Here is a 24,158-nt window from a genome sequence, read left to right as displayed (position 1 = left end):
GCTATCGAGACGGAAAAGGAGGAGCCATATTAAAAAGTGCAAAATAGAATGGAGGGAGAGATGAGGGTGTGAACGTAAGCAGAAAAAAAAAAAAAAAGGCCGCCTGGGGAAGCGTATATATGTGTGTGTTGGGCTATTGCGTCAACCTTTCCAATCAATATCCATTTCCCAGGGCTGTCACGGTGTTGTGAAAGAGCTTGCTACATTACCAAACAGAAAGCGTCTGATCCAAAATAAAATATCACCTTCGGTACAAACCGACACATTCATCTTCATTTAGCAAACACTCGGCTTTTGGTCAAAGCTTTCATGTGCGCTTTTTTTTTTTTTTTTTAGCCGTAGTTGAAATATGGATTTGTCAGATTGACGGAGCCAGCCGGCAGCGTGTTTTTGAAACACTTGACATGCGTGACTCCATATTTTTGGATTACACTGTGGGATTGAAATAATGGCTATGACTCATCCGTTTAGGAATATACACGAGAGAGACGATCCAAAAAACGGCAAGACATTTATGGAAGGCTTTCTCGGAAGTGCTGTCATTCCCCTACTTGTCTTTCGGGAGTCTTCAGATGTTGAAATTTGTGTATCACGAATGTGATTATTTACACATTGTTTGTGTTACTATGGAAACATTTCTTTTTTTTTTTTACTCTTTGGACAATGTCCACACACAAAACTAATCTTTATTACAAGCTAGATTATTTTCTCAAATGTTGCAGTACCAATTATTTGGCTTTAATTAACATTAATGAATTATTAAATCAGTCAGGTGGACATCAGACAAGGCTTCTTCTACGTCAGCAGTACCGCCACCTACAGGACTGGAGCAGGGTTTTGGTTCCATTTATCTTTTGCCAGGGCAACAAAATGTTTCTAGCTTAGTCACAGCTGATGCTACCTCGCTGGAAGTTAGCTCTGAGCGTACTTTATTTTTCTCCACGAATAAAATGATCCATAAAAGCTCCAAATGATCATTTCCTTTGTGTCACAATGACACAGTTTGACATGGAAATTTCCGTATGAAAAGCATTTTTTCAGTCAAGATGTCGTTGTGAGCGTCGGAGCAGCCTTAAAAGGTGAACACGGATGGATCTCATGTGGGAACTCTTGTCATCCCAATTGTGCGCCTTTGGAGCACCTCCTCTTTCATGACAGCTTGTCTCTCTGATGTGGAGAAGCGTGACAGAAGCCTGATCCACCGACTTGCATCTCCACTTCAAACGCTGACCCAAGTGACCTGCTGGAGTGCATTCGATACGTGCCGTCCCGCACACAAAAACATAAATGCACGGATTTCTCTGGCTTGACTTTTACGCCTGCCCGAGATGTCTCCTTTTCTGGTCGCTGCCAATGGTTCATTTGGACCTCTAACCCTGCCTGAGGACAAGAGCTGACAGCGGAGCACTAATGGTCTCAGTGGTTCATCACTGCCTCTAGGACTTACACATGGGTGATGACAAAATCAGAATAAATGAGGGTAGAACACAACGCCTTAACATGCGGCTGGATGATTGAACTCCATTTTTTACACCAATTTATTTTATTTTATTTTATTTTATTTTATTTTATTTTATTTTATTTTATTTTATTTTATTATTTTATTTTATTTATTTATTTATTTATTTATTTATTTATTTTACAGGATGTCTCACCGCATCTTAGGTTTTTCATGCAATTTCAGAACGTGCACAAAAAAATCCAAATAGGTGGGAAAAAGTTTAAAAAGAAATTTTTAAAAAAATGACCCACAACTCTGCACGACAGTTTTTACTGCTCCACTCCAGTACTGTAGGTGACAGTATTTTCAAATCCTAAATTTCTGTAACTCACTGGCTATTGCCGAATAATAATACACACACCCTAGATCAAAATTCTAAAACTCAAATCAGCTCAATAAACCATTTTTTACGTCGCTTAACTTCACGTACGACCCTACACGGAACAGGCTGCGACAGCTTTTTGAGATGCTTCATTGTGTTGACTGCCTCTATTTTCAAACAACAGACGCGTGTCCTAATAAAACACGGGAACATAAACTAAAACGATGTAGCTTACATCCAACTTTCATTATTTTCTGTTCTATTTCCATGGTTGCCTGAAAGCCTAAAAGCCTTCATAAATTACAACGTTATTTGGGTCAAACCTCTGTTAGGAAGCGCCGGGATGATTTAGAGCCTCAACTGGCTCCACTAACTGCTGTGTTTGTGCTTCAGACACACTCAAAACACATTGGGAGGAAAATATGACAATGTTGACAACAAAAAAAGGGAAGCACATCATGTTTTTGTGTATTTAGTGAAACGGACCGCTAGCTGTGTCAGGGCTTCCTCGCTCTGTTCATCTTGTGTGGTCAAACATGAGCTATGGTAGTTGTGTGCTCACTTGCATGCTTCGTGGTTATGGATTGTGGTTGTGGTTTTACGCTACCAAAACAGATTTAACTTGTAATTTGATGGAAGGAAAATTCTTGAACCGGCACAGGAGTGACACATTTATGACCAGTCAAATGAATAAGAGCATATTTTTAAAACAGATGTTATGACATTTATTGATACGCACCAGTGCTGGCATCACAAAGAGGGAGTGGGGGGGGCTGGATGATCCCCCCCAACCCAGAGTGTCAGTGGTGGGAATTTACTTTTGGATATTTTCTATTTTTATTTTATTTTTTTCAACATTTCCACTCGTTGAAGCTTCGTTAGCATTTTCTGAAAATTGGATTTGATTTTTTTTTTTTTTTTCTGTTTCACAGACCCTGCACGCCCCTCTCAAGGAAAACATCCTAGCTCCGCCACTGGTGGTATGTACAAATTTCAAAGACGTACATAAAAAACAAAAATGTGTGATGCTCAAGTAAAAAAAAAAAAAAAAAAAAGTGTTTGAATATTAGGAATCTAATGAACGGTCCAATTGATGAATTACTTGATTCAATCCAATGCCAGTAGCTCGAACATTTTTCAAAATAAAAATTGTCCAATTTTTTTTTAATGAAAATCAGAACAATTGGACATTTTACAGGATCTTGAATTTTATCAGTTGGATTGCTCAAGTGTCCGCAATGAATGTGCTTGAGAAGCTCAATGTCCTTGATTGGTTATTGACCCAACACGACCAATCTTCATCTGTTTCAGTACATTGACTAGCTTGCCAAGTGCAAATCACTTAGACTTAAAAATAGGCTTCATTTTTCTGCAGTCTCCACACTTTCGGCTCACAAAAGACAAAAACACTCTTTCCTTTGCTATTGCAACGTTTTGTCGTATAGCCTCATATTTTTCAGGGGAGGAACAAAAGTAGGATAAAACAAACGCATGGGAGAAAATGATAAAAGACATTTGAATACAGAAAGAAGATCAGCGGTGCATCTTTGTCTTTTGATGCGTCGGCGTCTATTTGCAATAGTTAAGACATCTCAGTAGCACACTGGGATTTTTTTTTTTAAATCTGCCAGGGAGGATTTACACCTCTGATTTGAGAAAACATTTTGCAACAGACTTTTCCTGGCACACTCATAGCCCCATAGAATTCAGTTTTGTGGTTTCAAGGCTTCCCCTTGTGTCGTCAATACTTGCTTTATTGACTCTATAAAAACTGTGCTGGGTTATACTTTGAAAAAGGAAACTCAAAACCGTCGTCATTTATGCAGCCAAATTCTAGCCCTTTTTTTAAAAAAAATTTGAAGTCTATTCATGCATGCTGGATTTACACCTCGATGTTCAAGTGACACATTTCCAAACTCATTCATGCCAACGTAATATAAAATATTTATTATATTAATATAGTAGCATTTGTGATGTGCTCCAAATGCACAATTTCAACACGTAGACTCGGATGAAACTCCATATATGAACGAGGGATGATTGATTTTTTTTTCTTTGGACAAAGCCGCCCAACAGCGCTTTAGCATGACTCGCAGCAGTCAAGTAGGATTTCCACATCTGTTAGGGATTATGTGGTCAAAATGATCTCAGTCCCTTCGCTCCCGTCTTGCTTTCCCCACTTTATTTTTTCATCCAAGATCACACATGACATAGTATTTTATCCCTTTTGTTTTATCTCGAAATCTGCTATTGATTTCAGGTGGTTGGCCAATACATGAATTATTCCTTTGGGGCACTCAGTAAAAATATCAATCATTGTAACTTATGAGTGAACGTGACTGATGATGCCCTCAAGGGTTCTGATTTGGTCACCGTATTTTCCGGACTATAAGGCGCACGTAAAAACCTAAAATTATCTCAAAAGCTGACAGTGCGCCTTATATATGGACCAAATTCTTAAATTTAAACTAGCCCGAAGCATTGTGTCATGAAATCAATCATAAGTAGCCCGCTGAAGACTATGAATCCTGAATCAAAAAGACTATGGATCATTATTTTGTGATTATAAAGTAATTTGTTGCGTTTGAATTTGAAATAAAAAAGATAAAATGGAGAATGATTTGATTTGGATTAAAAATCTAACATGATGCATTAATGGTGCGCCTTATAGTCCGGTGCGCCTTATATAAGGACAAAGTTTTAAAATGGGCCATTCATTGAAGGTGCGCCTTATAGTCTGGTGCGCCTTATAATCCGGAAAATACGGTACTAGGATTTTATACATTGGCAAAATTGAGCTGCAAAAAAGGCTTTTATAGTTACTTTAGAATTGAAATAGAGTCTGACTGTACATTGTGTTTCATTTGATTTGCGTTCCAGTGGTTTGGGAAAGTAGATTTTGGTTGACAAGCATCCCAAATGTAATTTTGATACTAAATTCCCTGAACTGTATTTAACTCTTTTCTGTCCTCCATTTAAAGTTCGAACAGCTTTGATTCTATTCCGTTAACATCCATTTTTTTTTTCTTTTTTGGTGTAGTCACAACTCTTATTCCTGCGCTGAGAGTGAGGCATGTAATGTGATTTCTAGCGCCAAGCTCAGTTTTCAAATTCAATCAGGAACTTTGATTACTGTTAAAAATTTGAGACAGGAAATGGTTTTGATAGCAAACTAAAAATCCAGCGAGACAGCAGACGTGTGTGCGCGAGTGTGGAACGACCAAACGCGGAGTCATATTTGATTAGCGACGACGCGAGTAACGACACAATCGCACATGACAAAGTTTAACAAGCGTCTCAGGGAGCATTTGCTCCGTTTTATATCTGATTTATATATATATATATTTTTTAACCCTTGGCGGTCCTGATGAATCTATAATCTTTTGCTCTCTTGTATTTTCATGTGTCATTCACCCATGACAGCATGAATGAGCGCACCAATTAGCATTCCTTTGGGACTGGCCACTTGTACATGTATGTGATAGAAACATGACAGGCTCATCAGTCATGTGTGGCCTTTTAAAGTGTTCTCCATAGGGACACGTGACCTTTTCACAATACGCCTATAGCAGCTTTGCTCATGAATCAATTGCCCGGGCCATCCTCGGTGTTATTCTGACTAAACACGAGAAATGCTATCCTCCTGGTGTCAAGACAAAAGGCCTATCATACTGTTTGGCCTTCATGGCACGTAATAATGGCTTCCATTTGAGTAGACGCTGTCGAACAAATAAGTCTCTAGTCTCACGCACCTGACACTAGCAAGCGTCAGAAAATTGGTAGTTTGTCTCGGAGCAATAACAAAGGCAGGATGGCGCCTGTGTAAAAAAGGGATGGCGGTGAATAGTTGCTACAATATGCAGCATTTTTTTTTTTTTTTGTAAAAATGTCTAATATATTGTTATCAATAGCTGCAATGAACAAGTTGTGTGAAAAATCCTTTGTATTAATTACCAATACTTTTTGCTGTCTACGCCTGCAATGTCGAATAGGGGAAATTGAAAATTGGGGAACTGCTAGCTTTCCGTCAGTCTGCCGCAATTGAATTACGACAGGCAGGATGGGAGCCCGTGAGGTCGGTGGAGATATTAAGGTAGCAGGGCGGGGGAGAGATTGAGGAAATCAAGAGCTGCCCTGCCCCTGGAAGGGCTTTTGCATGTCTCGTATGTATATACGTATATATATGTGTGTGTGTGTGTGTGAGAGAGGCGGGGGAGTGAGTGATAGGGGAATATGGATAATATGATGGGCTAAATGAGGCGTAATGGCGGTAACATGGAGCGACAGCAACTGGGCCACTGCATTAAGAGGTTAACTCGGGCCAAAAGTCACTGACCTTCCCCCTCCCAGGAGACAAAATGAAGAAAAACAATGAATGTGCTTGCAGGCTGGACAATATTTGCCTTGCACAAATGTTATGAAAGAATTTCAGCCCACTATCATAATTGCAGCAGGGGGCGGGAGGGGGTGTGGTTAACTAAGCAACCTTTTATGCTGACCGGTCAGCACTCAACAAAGCATTTGATACTTTAAGGCTTTTTAGCAGCAAAAATAATTAAGCGAGCGTCTCGTATTACTTTCCTGTAAAGGCACTTTGAATTGTTTATGGTCTCTCTGGAGTTGTGCGTGTGTATGTGTTTGTGGTAAAATGAAAGAAAGGGACAATGCAGGCTGCAGCTGAGAAATTAGAAATATTAGCATATTTATTACAGCAACATGAAAGACATGAGAATGCCTACACCCTTTACAACAAGCAAGACAGAGGAAACCGGCTTGGTGGTCAATCAATATTATTTGGTGGCCAAAGAAAGGAAAAGTGCCAGGAAGTTCAAATGAGTCACTCATCAACATTCACAATAACCGAGATGGACGACAAAGACTTTACCGAGTGAATTTGGGGTGGGGGATTTGAGGCTTTAAAATGAGCGAGTGGGTATGATGCTATTCCGGTCGTATCTGTTGGGGGAGGGGGCATTTCATCTTGATGCAACTACAATATGCAAGTAAATAGACCAAAGGTGCGTAAATCAATCACATTCGCATTTGTTTAGTTCACAGAACATCGTAGCAATCCAATAAATAACAATACTGTCTGGTTTTCTTTTTGTTTCCCCACATAAAGTAAAAAAAATAAAAAATAAATCATTGAAAGCGTGTCGATGCGTGGACAGTTGACGACCAGATAAATACTTCCTCTACATACACTTGACTCCTTCTAATAACCTCTAGAGGGCAACAAAAAGACCAAAATAAGGCATCCAAAAGGCCACCGTTCAAGGGAACTCTGCCATGAAATCATAAATTTAGGATGAGTAGAATGCGCTCATGCTGGAATCTTTTTTGATATACAGTATTTGGAAATGATAAATACATTTATTTTTGTTATGGCATATTGAAAATGATAAGCTATTGATTTTCTGGGGTTTATTTTTTGGCAATAGAACACTTTTTTTTTTTAAATAGTCCAAAACTCATGAATTTTATTCTCCTCTTCAAGTGCTATGAACTTAACCCTCGAATAATTTCGTTCTTCCGCCGCAGTAAGCAATCCCCCTGCCCTAGCACATTTTGTTAATTGCTAACGCTAGCAGGTCAACTAGGATTACTTTTTGATTTCTATGGTTGGACAACCATCAGTTCGGGAGCGAGCTCGGTGAAGTGATATTTTTCAGTGCAAATCCATATTATAAAAAAAAAAAAAATCACATTTCACCCCTGCTTGCACAACCACAATAACGGAATCACTGTGCACAGCGGGACAATGACATTTCTGGCCTTTAAATCAGCTCAAGTCCATTCTACTTATTCTAATTTTATGTCCAAACCGTGATCACCGTTGCCCGTCAACAAAGACGAAGCTTCTCACTCATGCTACATTCCGTCGTTCAAAGAAATATAAGTAGCTCACTCTTTTGCTCTTTTCCCCTGAACAAGCACTCGCAAATCTCCTTTTCATAACAAAAGTGGTCATCGGCATCATTACAAACATTCTATCATTGGAAAGCAACACTGTACATATTTTACACTATAATACAATCATATATATGATGCCATATGCCACGCTCTGTCCTTTTACAGAATAAAACACCGAAAACGAGGCTCAGTGCCATCACAAAGTTTTCACCTGATAACCAAGAGGATGATTTTAGGAGTGGAAAGTACAGTGACAAGTAACAATCCAGCCATAGAAGCGGAAATCAGGAGTCGTCGTTGTCGGACCCTTATCGCTCATAATCAGTGTCAACTCTGTTTTGACATTTGCTGTCCACCTAAACACGATTCCCTTCATTCAGCAAAAAAAAAAAAAGCGGGCAATGCTTCTTCATCCGATCGAGATTTTTCTGAATATTGCTGAAAACGCTGAAATGGAAGAAAAGTGACACCGGATGTGTAGCCAAAGTTGAGTGTGATGGAGGGAAGCACTTGCCCTTGTGCACACGTTTATAATACTTCCTCTTTAGGTCCAGTTTCCCCCTCGCACCCAAACATTCATGTCATTTCTCTTTGTGTTTCTCCGAGGAATGGAAGATGAAATCACAAAAGCTCCAAAGCAATGCAAACGTTAGGTCCAGCTATACATCGATACGGGCGTGGGACTCACAGCCACCTACATACATACATCGACACATACACGTGTACTTGTGGCGCCTTTTCAAACTCTTCAAGGTGATAGCGGAAATGAGAAGACATCAAAACCAAATTGGAAACCTCACGTGAGAAATAGAATCCATTTTCTTGTCTTTCCTTTCTGAGTCTTTTTTTTTTTTTTTTTTTAAGCTGTTGCAATGTGAATGATGTGGTAGATGCGGCTCCGAAGCTGGTGGTGTCCATCAAGGAAGGGAAGAATGGTGGACGAATGTGAAAGAGTCAAAGTGTCCATGTCGTCCTCCAACTCAGTGACTTTTAAAAGCAACGGAGTGACGTCTCCATTGGTGGAGGAAATCTTGGCTCGCTCTCAATGTGTTAATGTGGAGCGTGTTATACTTGGACATGTGTCCCCTGGGTCTGCAGGCTCTGCACACTGGATAAAATCTTCTTCTGGTGGCCGGCTAAAGTTACACCCATTTTAGCCAATTCGCTGCAAAGGAGACCAAAAAAAAGTTCAGTTTCATAAAAACAAAATAATACCAGGAAGAGTTCTGTTTTTACCTGACGCTGATGTAAAGGATCGAGTCTAAGCTGACGTATCCAGAGCTGGAAAAGTTCTCCTTATACTGGCCCATCTTGATGGCCTCCAACCACTCGTCCACAGTGCTCACACTGAATTCTGGAGTGGTGGGCTCCTCACTGTTGAGATACAAAATGAAAAGTTTGCCACTTGCCAAGATTAATCGACAACAAATCGATGATCAAAATCATCATCGGCTTGTATTTTAAAAAAGCGAGTTATCATTTGGATTTATTGCTTTCAGTAATGATTGTCCAAATCTTCTGATTTCATGCTCTTGAAAGTAATCATTCTTTTCTCTTGTCCTTCATGATTTATCTTTGATTCTAATCGAAAGACGTTTACAAACATCTGCTTTTACTTTGGAAAACAATGACCTTCAATCTTTGTCGTGTGATATTTCTGTTTAATTGTTGTTGTTTTTTATCACTAAATACCAAACAACAATATCTAATCGGGGGGGAAGTTTTTTTCTAATACACGATTATGCGATTAACCGATTTTGAAATAATTTGATAGTGACAGCCTTAGTAATTATATTACTTTGACACTTTTTGTATTTAATGACATGAGGGGGGAAAAAACTGTGGGATGTCTTGCGGTTTTCGACTTGTTCCTCAGTAAGCCAGCAAGTAATGTCTGAAAATCTTGCCCTTGAACAGGCACCAAATTAAATCTCGAGCAGTGATTATGTCTTCAGCTCTCTCCCACTGACCTCGCCGGGCTGTTAGCCAGCTCTCTGAGGCTCGCGGGGTTTCTGATGAGCTTGTCCAGGATTGTGACGATCTGTCCAAACTTGGGTCGCTCACTGCGTCCTTTCTCCCAGCAGTCCAACATGAGCTGATGCAACACCACCGGACAGTCCATTGGCGCAGGAAGACGGTAGCCTTCGTCTATTGCTTTTATAACCTACGAAAAAAAAAAGAGGCCGGTAAATCCGATCTGCCAGAAATGGCGTTTTGTGGGCTTGATTGTGACTCACGTCTTGGTTGGACATCTCCCAGTAGGGCCTCTCGCCGTACGAAATCACCTCCCACATGACGATGCCGTAACTCCACACATCGCTGGCTGAGGTGAACTTCCTGTAGGCGATGGCCTCGGGAGCTGTCCACCTGATGGGGATCTTCCCTCCCTGCAAATAGGTCACACAATGTCCTTAGCAAGGCTTAACTGAATAAGTCACTGTAAGACTTTCATTATACCAATCTTATGAGGGAGATTTGGCCCAGGAGTGTCATGAATGACAGTTTCATTCTCTAGCTGTCAAATTTCCCTTTCTGCTTTCATCCTACACATTTTATAAAGCGCCACTGTATAGACGCAAATTGGGACCCGCGACTTTCGGCTCGGAAGACCGAGGCATTGTTGCACGATAACTAGCAGTCATCCTTTTAACATGCAGCAGCTGCCTCGGCAGCGCCAAGCGTTCTCCTTGTCTGGTCAAAGTCAAGTCAAAGACAAAGCCGCCAAGTCACTGTGCATTGTACTTTAGTTTCCATCGCCCCCTTGTCCGTCCCTAAACATCCTCTCTTATCTCTTAACTGCTCTCACTGGATCCCTCCCTTGTTCCCTCTCAGCCTTATTTGATTCCCGCTCCTCTCTCTCGCTCTCTTTCGATGTCTTCGGCATCTCCACCTCTTGCCCCGCCCCCCTGCCAGCGCCTCCAGCTCTCTGTCGACGTCTCCTGACATCAGTGGGTGTGTGTCTGATTGCAATGGAGCAGTCTGCGGCTGATGCACCCCTCCCTGGGCAATGCTAATGCCATATTAAAAATAACATCCTCGACAGTTCCTCCTATGCATATGAATAATGCCGTGGTCTCCTTCTGGGCATTTTAGATGAGTTCCTCCGCCGTGGCTTAACTCACTGACGACGACGGTTCTGTGCGAGGGTGTTAATGCGACCAAAGATTTCTCCAATTTAGCTATAAGTAGGCAAAAGGACTTTATTTGCTTGAAGCTTTTTGCCAGTGTTTGAAACTTCAAGTCTCTGTGAAAGACTCAAATGATTTCTGATTTGGTCAACCCGGGTGAGATCACGAGAATACTCGTCTTCAGGATAAAGAGGAACATACTGAATAAAATAGCAATCCGTCTTACCCTGGTGGTGTAAGCGGCCTCCGGGTCGTCCTCCAGAACCCGACTGAGACCAAAGTCAGACACCTTACACACAAGGTTGCTGTTGACCAGGATGTTCCGTGCGGCGAGGTCTCGGTGAACGTAGCTCATGTCCGACAGGTACTTCATGCCCGAGGCGATGCCGCGCAGCATGCCCACCAGCTGGATCACGGTGAATTGGCCGTCGTGTTTCTGCGAGGACAAACAAGGAGAAAGAAGAATTAATGCCTAGTCGCAGAAAGATGATGTCATCACTGATGATGTCAACTGGCTTTTGTGTCCCTGAACAACTTCTGTTTCTTGCTAACCCTACTTGGCCTCTTTCAACTGAGATTTTTTTTTTTTAACTCAGGACCCAAGTCCAGTTTTTGTTTCTTTGTCAGGCAAGAAGAGCCTGTTGATCGATGACAGTTCAGCTTACCTTCCTCTGCAAATGATTCCCGCCACGGGCCAATGGTGCCCGTTAAAAACCCATCCACGTTATCGGTCACCCTTTCTCCTTCATTTAATCTCTCCCTCCTCTGTTTCAATGTTCTCTCCATCCATCTCCGCCTTTGCACGGCTTCTTGTCAAGAGAGAACTATATTAGGTAGATTCCGTCGACGTGTATCCATTTATCTTTTCGGCCATCATCTTTGTGAATATGCACACCGCCCTCTACCAACAACTACGGTTCTCCCCCTTCAGCATCTGTGGAATAAGTTAATTAGCTCGTGTTTTTTTTTTTGTGAGATGCTGATTGATTGGAGTGTCTAACAAATCTACAGACTTCCTCTATCAATCCGACCACTACATTGTATTGCCGGCTGGCTGCTCAGTAAGAAGACTAATGAGGAACCATGGAACTAAGTCTTTATCTATCATCTTTCTATCTATCCAATCATGCTATCCGGGAGGATCGTAGAACATTAATGAGAGAGCGGAAGACCTTCCCTGACAGATCTGTGGTTTTGTATTTTCTCAGGGACAGCTGTTTAATAAATGGTCAGCATAATTAAAGACACATACGGATGCCTGGAGCACAGATCAGCTGTAAAAAACATAAAACATGTTCCATTATTATATCGAGGCACTGCGGACAGTCTTTATGACCCTCGTTATAATTCGCACTGCTACAACTGTTTGTTTTTATCAATGTGTGATTTTGCAAGTGTCGTTTTAGGCTAGCTTAGTTATTTTGCTTCGGAGCGAGCATCAAAGTCCGGCCGTAGACCTTGAAAATCTGGCTGTGATTGACTCACCTTGAGGAAGGTGTCTAGCGATCCATTCTCCATGAATTCTGTTATGATCATCACCGGCTTACCTAGAAAGAGACATAACAAGGCAGCTGTAATGAAGCGCAATTATATGGAACAAAGACACAGACTATAAAGAGACGTAGACAGGCAAGCGGCGCAGCCCGCAGCTGTGACCGACCGGCCTTCTTCTCTGGCCCCGACTTGTCTCTCGTGGGGATAATGCGGCGTGTCGTCATCAGTCACACTGACAGCTTCTAATCAAGCCTCTCCATGAACGCCAGGCGATAATTAGAACGGACCGATCCACGAGAATATCTGCGTGTGTGCGCGAGAAGGAGGGAGGGTGGGTGTTTTGGGGGGTTCTCCTGAGATCTCATGAATACTAATAAGCCACAAGGGAAAGGACGGGCGGGGGTTGCACTTCAATCACCGTGCACCTGCACATGTATGTTTATGCGTGTGCAACGGGAAGGTTGACTGACAGGCTCCGTGCCCCTCTGCTTGGCATCTGGTCTGGCTTACAAATGGCTAACAAAGTAGATGCAATCACACACAAACACACACAGACTAAAAGAGCTTTTTGGCGAGGCTCACTCAAGGCAGGAGCCCGCACGGCCCTGATTTGCCAATCGTAAACAAAAATCGTTTTGTATGCGTGTTTACGGAAAGATAGTGTTTATGTTCTTGGTCCCCTTGTTTTTATTTTTTGGGGGGAAGCTTTGTAGCGTGCTTTATATGCAGGAAAATTATTGATTTGACTTCAGGTTGCACTTCCATGTCGAGATATGAGCAGATGAGAAAGACGAAATGAGATCAGAGGAAATCAAAATTACAAGCGACGCTTAGGAACATGGAATGAGAAGATCAAATGTATACAAAGAGGAGTTGCTTGTTGGGCTCAGAATCTTGTCAGAACAACACCGCAGAGGCCTGGAGTTAGATTGTAGGTAAAGGCGGCAATGCATCACCTTAAATGAATTCACTATCTGTGCAGCACACACAAAGACACACACACAGAGCTGTGTGTCTCTGGTGGTGGTGTCTTTTTTGACAGTAACATTAGTCTCAGGGATAAAAGTGAAAGGGAATTGGATTTTCTTGTGCTGGAGGTGAAGACTGCTGCTCACATTTATCTCCACACGGGGTCCCTGGATTGTGTGTCGCTTTGTATTTGTTTGTGTAGCGTTTATTACTTTGCGTCCCTCCGTTCTTCTGTGTCCGAGAACTGGTTTCGGGGCATGGCGAGTAGAAATGGTGACAACAAAAGTGTTCATACAATACTTGGTGGGATTTGGAGTGATGGAAAAGGATGGGATGCTTTGCCCTATGTGCTTGAGCCGCGTACGTGCGTCGAGTGGTAGGTTGTATGTAGGATTAGAGGAGGTAGCAAAAGTACTCACACCCTATATATATAATAAAAATAGTCTGGTATGGGCACATGCGTAAAGTACATTATATCTTATTTCGATATCGGAATAAAAACAAGATGTTTTTTTAAAAACTAAATGATAACGATTGTGCAACGATTAATCGGCAACTAAATACTTTGAGAATCGCGAATCCTCAGCAAAATTAGACTGATTATGCATCTTTGTGCAAAAACCTGATTTTAATTTGGAAAAACGTCCATCGTTTGCCTATTTTCTGACTTAATCGATTAATTAGTCTAAGATTAGTTTAATTAATTAGTCTGCGGCTCTACACTAACTCGCGTAAACAGCTATCTGAAAAATCGAATATTTGCACTTTGTTACTTTCCACCACTTTGGAGCCCATGCACGTTTTTACCATCCATAACAAAGTCATACCTCCCAACACTGACGGCAAGAAATTGAACAACAAAACTCATACGCTGCATGTTTCCCCGTGAAGTATCGACTATTACCTATAGGCCGACAGTATTAGCTGTACCGGGAGAGAAGCCCAATGAAACACATTCATCCTTTTGCCTCAGCCTAGACGATCAACATGAACACACGCAATGACACACACCATCAGCAGCCATCATCTGGACACCTGCCATACTAAATTATCCTTGCAAGTGACAGATAACAGAGGTTACCAATAAAGTCGACCACACACGTTCCAGCTCAGCACATTGGCTCCTCGCAGTTGACAATGAATCCTTTTCATTTCCCAGAGCGATTTTATCCACTTTTCAAACAAAAATAGCAAACACTTGCAGGGTGGAGCTTGTCACGACACCCCCCCCCCCCACACACACACACACACTTTGCCAAAAAAGCACATAATTAAGTCATCACATTTCTATTCACTCACATTTAATACCTTTCATCATGCTGAGAAAGAAGTCAAAGAGCTGGAAGGGTCGGGGGAGTGTTACTCTGTGATTGGCTATTGACATTCTGCCAGGTGGAGTGTCAGCGACAACTTTCCACGTATTTACAGCGTTTCATTAAGTGGAAATAAGCATCGTCTATCCTTTCTCGGCTATTTCACGATAATCATCTCAACCTTACGTGTTTGTGCGGGAGTTGAAGCCAATGGCGCTCTCTCGATGTGGGGAATTATTTTTTTAGGGGGGAATTGTCCGTCTTTTTCACCCGTTAATTAGAAATTGAATCGGCAAAAGCCAAGTCGACCTGGGCAGTGGAAAAGCGGCAATGGAAGTGACACATTATGGTCAATCTGGTCAATTTTATTATTATTGCGTAAGTGCCTGTTTCTGTGCATGAGGGCATTAATGGGCGTGTAAATGAAAGTGTGTGAGTGTGTGTACATGAGTCGAATTACGTTATGTGCCAGTGCCCTGCATTGTGACGTTATTGAATGAGGTTGAAAGTACAAAAGAGAAAATTAAATAATTGCTGTATTGATTACTGTTAGTGTTGTGAACTAAATGATATATTGCTTTAAAGCAGGACAGGTCTGTGTTCTGGGAAGCGAGGCCGGGTGTGTGTGGGGGGTGGGGAGATGGGGCGCTGCAAAACAGGTAGACAGAAATTCAATAAGCTTATCTCCTCGCCTCTCTCCACCTCCCCTCCTCTCATTTCCTCACGTTCATCTCCTCGCCATCCGTCCTCTCGCCCGCCTGCCTTTCTCGTGGCGAAATCTCCGCACACATCTTTCCCCGTCACCCTCATTTGTTCTCAAGTCTTATCTTGTCTAATTTCCTCGCTCTTGTATCCCATCTCATCTCATCCCCCTCCTCCTGTCTTCCCTCCATCCTGCAACCATCATCACCTTTTCCTATCTTAACTCCCACTCGTTTGCCTCTGCAGTCCAATCGCCACCGATCAGCATATGAAATAGTTTTTTTCGATATTGTTCTACAATCAAAGCTCATTTGGAGCCGATACTTTAAACTGAAGACAAATGGAGGGGGGGGGGGGGGGTGCTGGGGGGCTCATGTGCAGCTTTGCTACTTTACCTTTGTGAAGCTGCTTAATGCAAATAAATATTCAGCATTTGATCAGTCGATGCGATGGAGTGGCGTAATTGAGGGTTTTCTCCAATGAGCTGATTGTCGCAGCGTCTTTTTTAAAAAAAGCCTGAGCGGCGGCTGGATCAAATTAGACATGCAGTGAATGAGATGAAGGGATGATGAGAGGAGGGAGGAGGGGAGTAGATTGTGGCGTTTTTCCTGATGTTAAGATAGAGAGCGTTTTTTTTTTTTTTTATTTCCCCCCCTCGCTTGTGGCCCACCAATCAGGGAGACAATAGCAACAATCAGATGACAGACAGCAGAGACGCTTATTAGGGTGGAACACGGCAGGAACTGAAGGCTTACGAGCTTGTAAGCTGACAGAACGAGCATAAAGGATGACAAACGCTGGAATTGAAAAGATTGCAGCCAAAATGCACTTCAGCACCAACGCCACACAAAATAAGACTCACAATTACGAGAAATACTAAAAGAAAGGCAATTTTTTTGTGTCGGCGAGAACAATAACGGATTGCTTTAGAACACTTAGACAAAGGGGATTTTTGTTAATTGCTGGGCTATTGTTGGTGTAAATAAATCCCGTATTTGAAGTATTTACAAACTAGTAAATTGGAAAATGTCAATTGCCAACTTTTGAGGAAATTATGTTAATATGGTTAAACCTTTGCCAAGATACTACTGCGAATTTTAATAATGCAAGATCCAAGTTTTTTGCTGACATTCACTTTCTTGTGTCCATACTTTAATTGGTGCTATATTAATAAATAATTCAAATGTAAAACAAAAAAAATGGTGTTGCATTTACACCACAATTTTGAAATCCTTCAAAAGTTTCCCCCAAAACCGCAATATCTCCTTCCCTTCCATTGAAGTCTCGTTAGCAGCCCGACCCTCTTGAACCCATCTGAGCCCAGTGCACGCCGGGTCAGCCCGGCTGATTACATACTGAGGATGGTGTAAAGGGACCAGCTGGTGGCAGAAAGAAAAGCCTGAAGGAATTATTGACCCATCTGAACCGGGCCATCAACAACCTAGCCGGGCCACGCATGCACACCTTAGGCTGTGACCTGTGAAATGACGTCCTGCTAGCGCCATTTGTTTCGGGAGAGCTCTATCACCCTCTCAATGTGCCGTGACGGCGGGGGAACTGGATTAACCAATTTTAAAAGTCAAAAAGTGAAAGCAATTAAATGTACACACGCACGTGCACACACATGCACACGCACGCACACACACACACACACACACCAATCCGCTTCTTTCTTACCCCTTGCAAGTGAAGTGTGGTTGAAAGGAACTCCCACTAGATTTCGGATTTTCAAGCGTGTAGTACTGTTGCATGCTCTGTGTTAATGCTCTAAATGTGTTTAAGTAGCAGTTGTTTGAAGGTTTATAGTTAGCGTAACGTGTATGCTAATTTCTAAGATATATAATATAAATATAATAAATGCTAATTTCTAATATGTATAATATAAATATAATAATTTCAAATTTCTCTCTCTCTCTCTCTATATATATATATATATAATTAAATAATTTCTAAAATATATATATATATATATATATATATATATATATATATATATATATATATATATATATATATATATATATATATATATATATATATATATATATATATATCCATCCATTTTCTGAACCGCTTAGTCCCCACGGGGGTCGCGGGCGTGCTGGAGCCTATCCCAGCCGTCATCGGGCAGTAGGCGGGGGACACCCTGAACCGGTTGCCAGCCAATCGCAGGGCACACAGAGACAAACAACCATTCGCAGTCACACCTAGGGACAATTTGGAGTGATCAATCGGCCTACCAAGCATGTTTTTGGGATGTGGGAGGAAACCGGAGTGCCCGGAGAAAACCCACGCGGGCTCGGGGAGAACATGCAAACTCCGCACAGGGAGGGCCGGAGGTGGAATCGAACCCGCACCCTCCTAACTGTGAGGCGGACGTGCTACCCAGTGCACCACCGAGCCGCCTATATATATATATATATATATATATATATATATATATATATATATATATATGAATAAAAAGAATATATATATATACGTATATAAAAGAATATATATATATTATTTTTATTTATATAGTATATAAATAAAAAAAAAAATATATATATATTAAAACAATATATATATATATTAGAAAACATTATTTAATTATATATATATAGAGAGAAATTTGAAATTATTATATTTATATTATACATATTAGAAATTAGCATATATATATATATATATATTCTTTTTCGTTTTATATGTCAGTTTTATAATGAATTTTAATTGGGAATGATGGCTAAAAAGTATTACTTTTTCGTCAATTTTTATGACGGCAACAGTTCCACTCTGTCAGACAGTAAAAAATGGACTAAACTAAATGAGAGGTCAGTTCCAGTTGCGGGACGGATTGCTTTCAACTTTCAAGGTCCCATTTTTTGTATACAAGCCTGCTACTATTTGATAGAGACAGGGTGGCCTGCACAGCAACAGCTCGAGTGTTATCGGTTTCTGCTTTCATTAGAACCACATCAGGGCATGTCATCTGCTGGTGGAAAATGTAGTGAGTGAGAGATGAAGATAGAAAGATAGGCTGGATGAGAGAGGGGAGACTAAATGAGAAGATAAGACCAACACTGAGGGAGAAAGCCGCAGCGTGAGATGGACATACGAGACAAGAAGATAGATGGAAATAGAGAGAGTGATTGCTGGAGTGGGCGCCACAGATAACCAATCAGCTCTGTTGTTGAACCTGGCCTGTGTCGTTCACCTACACACACACACACACTCACACACGCACAATAGCTCCAACACAATCACGCAGGGCGTGCACAGTCACAGTTGCCATGCGTCATGAAGGCGTAACCATGGTAATGGAGCTTGAGCAGAACGAGGGTCAGCTCTTGTTTACACTAGCTGTGTGGTACAGGGGTGGAGCGTCGGTTCACAATCAGTTTAGGAATACATATTTTTGGACAGATATTGCTTTAAATTGTAGAGCGACATGCGGAAGGCTGTATTTTTCTCGCACTGCATAAAAATCACTTCTCACCATCCTATTTTCTTTATCCTCTGTGAAAAATGATTCATATTTTATTTCAATTTCCTGAATGATTTACAGTAGTCATTGTGAAACTCTTCTTTCTTTGTGTCTGCAAGCGTGGATTATAGTGCCACCTAGTGGCCAAGTCACACATGCCAGAAAGAGCCGCAATTACATTATGATTTCCTTGTCATGAAATGCATAGGGGGAAAAAAAAAATTGCCATAATTGTGAGCTTAATTGTGAGCTGAGGTTCCATTGTGTTATAGAAGCATGACTCACATTTCGTGACCACTCCCTCCAGCCTGATGATGTTCGGATGGTCAAATTGTCCCATGATGGAGGCCTCTGACAAGAAGTCCCGCCTCTGTTTATCTGAGTAGCCCGCCTTCAGACTCTTGATGGCCACGTAGATCTCACGTTTTCCTTGCACACGCAAACGTCCGCTGCACACTTCGCCAAACTCGCCTACACACACACGCACAAAATATTGACTTTGAAGGTTTGCAAACATTATAACCTCAATGCTAATTTGCGTTAGCCGCCAATGGTGTTTCACATTATATGTTAGCATCAGCTAGCTGACTTTTGTTAGATGAAATGACATAGTTTGTGTATAACTGTTAAAACTATGTTTTATGTCGGGAATGTTTTCACGCTGATAAACAATAATACCCAAGATGACACGAAACACATGAATAATATTTCCAATATGCGAATGTACCGGCTCCAATAACTCTCTCGATGCGAATATTGATGGCATCGATCTCTTTGGCGAAGTCTCTGACAGCCTGGTTGGGGTCTTCATAGGTGTGAGGATGGATGTACGTCCGACTGCCGGGAAGCTTGACTGCGCACATGCAAATGAGGAAGAATAGAAAATAGTGAGCAAACATCAATTGTTCTTCTACATCTCATAAATGTTACAGGAGGATTAGCATATTGGCTTTATGGGCTTTAATAAAAATGGCGCGTTTGCTATCCCCGCTGTAAGACTGTCGGTGGTGAAATGTGAGTACGCCGCTCAGATGGTGTTAAAATGGTTATGTAATTAGACACATACACTAACTACTTTGTTAGGTGCGGTGATAAAATGACACGTCGGTTTAACGGGAACACATAAGGAGACTCATCCTACACGAAAACATTTGCGCAAAAACTGTTTATGCCAACATAAATGTCACCGACGTCTTTACCGTTTCCGTTGCCAGCTCGTGCAATACTTACACGAGGAAACTAAATTGAAATTTCAGCCAATTTGTTTTAATTAAATACACGACATTAGTATCCATGCTGATATGCAAAGCAGTAGCAGGGCAAAACATGTTTTTACTACTCCCCTAAACACACACACACACACACACACACACACACACACACGCACATGCACTGGGTTTATGTAAGTTTTACCTCGGCCATGCTGGAATTGCATCTTCTCTTCATCGGGATCTTGCTTAGCTTTGATGTATCCACAGTGCCTGCAAAACAAACGCCCAGCTGGGTGAGCATCCTGCTGTATGAAACACACACACACACACACACACATACACACACACACACACACACACACACACACACACGCACACAAACCCGTATGCACACTTTCGCCATTAGAGTGGAGAATAAAATAAAATTCACAACCGATATTCAAAACGTACTGAATATTTTAAAATAACCGAGCCATATTTTTGAAAATATGTATTCAATTACATGAATTTAAAAAGACTCGCCTTAAAATCCTGAAAACCTTGATTTTATTCCCTCCCATTCTTCCTGTCACGATTGCGCTTTGCTACATATCGAGCGTTTGTGAGTCACAGATGTTGCACATCCACCACGTTAACGCTCTGCAGCCCCTCTGGCCATGACCGCCTCCAGATTTACTATGGGGTCACACTCCCACGCTGACACACACACACGTCCTGGCCCCCATTCCGACCCCCTACTCGTCGGTGCACACACCCTGCGGTGCGGTCTCTGTGCAACGACCAAAATATTGATCAATTGATCAACCAGCCTGTCGTCCAGCTACGAGGAAGTGTTTAACTGATTGTGTTACGCCGACCTTGCAGGGGGATGATGCCGACGCATGTGTGTGTGGTGTTTTTCCCACTATGTTGAGCATTATCCAGAAACGGGTTTAACAGCCCCCATCAGCCATAAACACGTGAGACTCGCTGCTCTTTTAGATTCAGCGCAAATATTTCAGGCCCAACCCCATAAAATAAAAAAGCAATTCCACTTAATGATGAACTAAAAATGATTTAAACACAGCATGGCATCGTTTGTCTGATGGTTGGTGGAATTGAATTATAATTTGCTTGCCTATACTTCCCTAAGGCCCGCCGCATATGACATATGCGGATGAACACGAGCGAACTGGACAATTGCCAACAAAAAGCCGAACACACCCCAACACCTGGTGTTTGAATCTCGCATATGTACCAACTTGCACCAATAAAATTGTACGCTCATATTTTTGGGGAAGAGGTGGATTGCCATGTCCTCTGCAGCTTTATACAAGGGGTTTGAACAATAAAAAAAAAAAAATGCAATTGACTCTCGTGCATAAAATATGCAAAATTGCAAAAGAGGCGGGTTCGGTTGCTGCTCATTAAATCTCAGCCATTTGGTGTTTAATGCATGTTTGAGTTTTACACAGTTGACTGCATGTATGCACGGTTGGCGAACACACACACATTATAATCCAGTCGAGACTTGTATTTGGGGGCAGTTAAGGAAGGGTGGGGGGGTGTCACCTTGTTATCAGCTGGCCAAAAGCAAGTTGATCACCATAAGTCGATCATTACTACGTCTTGAAACACACAAGCTTTGGGGCATGTGTTTAGAACCAACATATGGGGACCGGGGAGACACTGAGTCACACTTCTGTGATTATCCCATGGGTCCACCAACCCCCCCCGCCACCCCCACATGGACATTCGTGTTCTATGAAACCAAAAGCACCACTATGTTGCTCCATATTTAATAAGTGTGTGTGTGCGCTGTGCATGGTTACAGATGTGAATGTGTGTGTGACTCTGATGGGAAATGAACACATTTCCATAGTAATTACAGAGAGACTCATTTCTCCTCTCCAGTTAAAAGTGTCATGAATCATTAGCGCTACACTCTGAAACATGCCGTGAAACCTGACACGGCTTCCCCTTTTGTTTCCCAGTCTTCCATATTTGGGCGCAACACACTGTTCGTTCATAACCTGACGGGAAAGCTGTAAGTTTGAAGCAGAGAATTTGTCGTAAAATCAAAACTCAGTTTGTCTTTAAGCAATTTTATGAAGCAAACAAGCTCCTGGTTGATGATAATAAGTAAGTTAGTGTGTCTTCACTTTTTTGGTATGAAAGGTAGTGAAGCCTCCGAGTACACACACACGCAGCTTTTCCTGACCTACATCTTTTCAAAAACGTCAGCTCGAATCCCGATTCCACTTAAATCCTTATTCATGCGCGTCTCTTCAATTTAGTCACTTTGTTTTGGCTAGTTTGTGACAATCGCCTGAAGGTCCAAGCGTGTGAGCCACAAATACAAAGTCATCAGCTTTTGCATGCCATTTGTGCAAGGTCGTCACATTTTCAAGGCCGCAAGACACCCACGCCAAAATGCACGATAGTTAGTCACGAAGTTTGTCGCTTTAACAGATTGTTGGTGTCATAGTGACGCAATTACACACGCGAACAGACCTCTGCAGTATTTTGCCATCCCGGCTGAGCTCTCACCTTTCTTTCTGTTCTACTTCAGCGACGACAACAGGCTATCCCTGTCCTCTAACACTATACACTCCACATTTGCATATCAATGTACTTTTTAATATAATACTCTGTCACTTGAGACCCATTTGTCATTCTGCAAGCAAGCTTCCCTCGCAGAACTCCAGCCTCATAATATTATTGCCGTGGCCCCTCCCCACTTCTTTTCTCGCCCGCTCTCGTCCTGTCATTCGCACTTTTACGGCCTTTATCTCTCTCGGGGTATTATTTTATTTCCTAATTCTGTCCTTTAGTGAAAAAATTCCCTTGTCCAATCCATCATATATCAAAGCTTTCTTCCCCAGGCATCCATCCATTTATTCACTCTGGCCCTTTCCTCTGCTCTTCTGGGGTTGGGCTGTTTTTGATAGAAAGAGTGGACTAAAGGAGATGGGAAGGAAGGAAAGAAAGAAAGTAAGGGAGTGGATGCGAAGGAGTGCTGACAGGCAAGAAAGCACAATGGGGTTCCATGCCTGCATACCAACTAACAAGCAATCACAAAGGGGGGTGGGGAGAGTCGAGGGGGGGGGCAGCCATAAGGGGAAAAGAAAAGCAAGCGGGTGACATAAGGGATGTGGAAAGAAAGACAGAGGGTGAGGCAGAGCTTGTGCCGCAGCAACGTGGCCGGAATGCGAACAACTATTAGAAGCAGGAGGTTGTTTTTGGACAAAAATAAATCAATCCTGCAGTTAAGGAAAATTCGGACACAGAGTGAGAATAACTAAGAATGTGAGTTTTCAGAAAAAAACATCCTGTTAAATAAGAGGAGTCAGCCTACACTTTGATTAATTCAAAAATAAAGTTCAAATGTTCTGGTAGGCTTTTCCTGACGAGCAGAAATCTGAATTTTTTATGTCAACCAACACTGGTTGTTCATAAATCCCAATTTCCGATCCCCAAAAAAAATAAAATTGAGCTGTACAGATTGTAACTTCCGTTAATGATGGCGCAATTTTATTAATTTATTGAACAAGGGTGTGTAGACTTTTTCTATCCATCTATAAATTTGAAAATACATCGTGTGTGGCTTCATGTTAGTGAATAACCTTGGACGGATATTAGCATGCGACACTGGCAGGCAGCTAATAAAGTGTTTGTAGTTCAGCAGCGTGTCACATCACCTCCTTTGTTTTATATGACTGGCCGCATTTTATAGGATTAGCGTCAGGCTGCTAGCTTGGCCAGATTGATGCGAGCTGAAACAAGGAAGAGTCAGGAGGGCTCGGATGTCTTTCACATTGCTCTGCTCCCGTCTCCTTTTCACTTTTATTTCCTGTCTCGCCACATTATTTTCCCTCTGCTAATCAGAATGACAAGAAAAATGAAATCATTACGTTGTTAGTCACCCCCCCCCCTCCTCGGCCCGCCCCGGCCCCGCGGCATGACATCTATCCTGTTTCCCGCACCACCTCACCTTACCACCTATAGGCCGCTGTTTTCATTCCTCGTGGTGATTACTAATGCCAATTCCATTTCGTATCAAGCCATTAAATTAAAACTAATTACTGAGAATGAAATTGATGGATTCAATTTACCATCTTGTTATTTCACGGTATAAATGTGGCTGGGCACACCAC

General features: G+C 41.9%; 1 protein-coding gene across 1 annotated transcript in view; it reads right to left on the bottom strand.

The window, feature by feature from the left end:
- Positions 1-6,501: 6,501 nt before the first annotated feature.
- Positions 6,502-24,158, bottom strand: part of epha4b (eph receptor A4b) — a 58,083-nt gene continuing 40,426 nt past the window's right edge. Inside the window, exons 11-19 of the mRNA XM_049747701.2 lie at positions 20,225-20,292; positions 19,539-19,664; positions 19,097-19,282; positions 12,350-12,411; positions 11,091-11,300; positions 9,974-10,123; positions 9,707-9,900; positions 8,973-9,110; positions 6,502-8,901 (exon numbers count right to left, since the gene is read on the bottom strand). Coding sequence (XP_049603658.1) covers positions 8,802-8,901; positions 8,973-9,110; positions 9,707-9,900; positions 9,974-10,123; positions 11,091-11,300; positions 12,350-12,411; positions 19,097-19,282; positions 19,539-19,664; positions 20,225-20,292 — 1,234 coding nt within the window. The 3' untranslated portion in view covers positions 6,502-8,801. The remainder of the gene's footprint in view (positions 8,902-8,972; positions 9,111-9,706; positions 9,901-9,973; positions 10,124-11,090; positions 11,301-12,349; positions 12,412-19,096; positions 19,283-19,538; positions 19,665-20,224; positions 20,293-24,158) is intronic.

This window comes from Syngnathus scovelli, chromosome 17 (genome assembly GCF_024217435.2).
Source record: "Syngnathus scovelli strain Florida chromosome 17, RoL_Ssco_1.2, whole genome shotgun sequence".
Taxonomy (NCBI): Eukaryota; Metazoa; Chordata; class Actinopteri; order Syngnathiformes; family Syngnathidae; genus Syngnathus; species Syngnathus scovelli.
The sequence above is the reverse complement of the archived record's forward strand: the minus strand, read 5'-3'. Positions and strand labels throughout refer to the sequence as shown.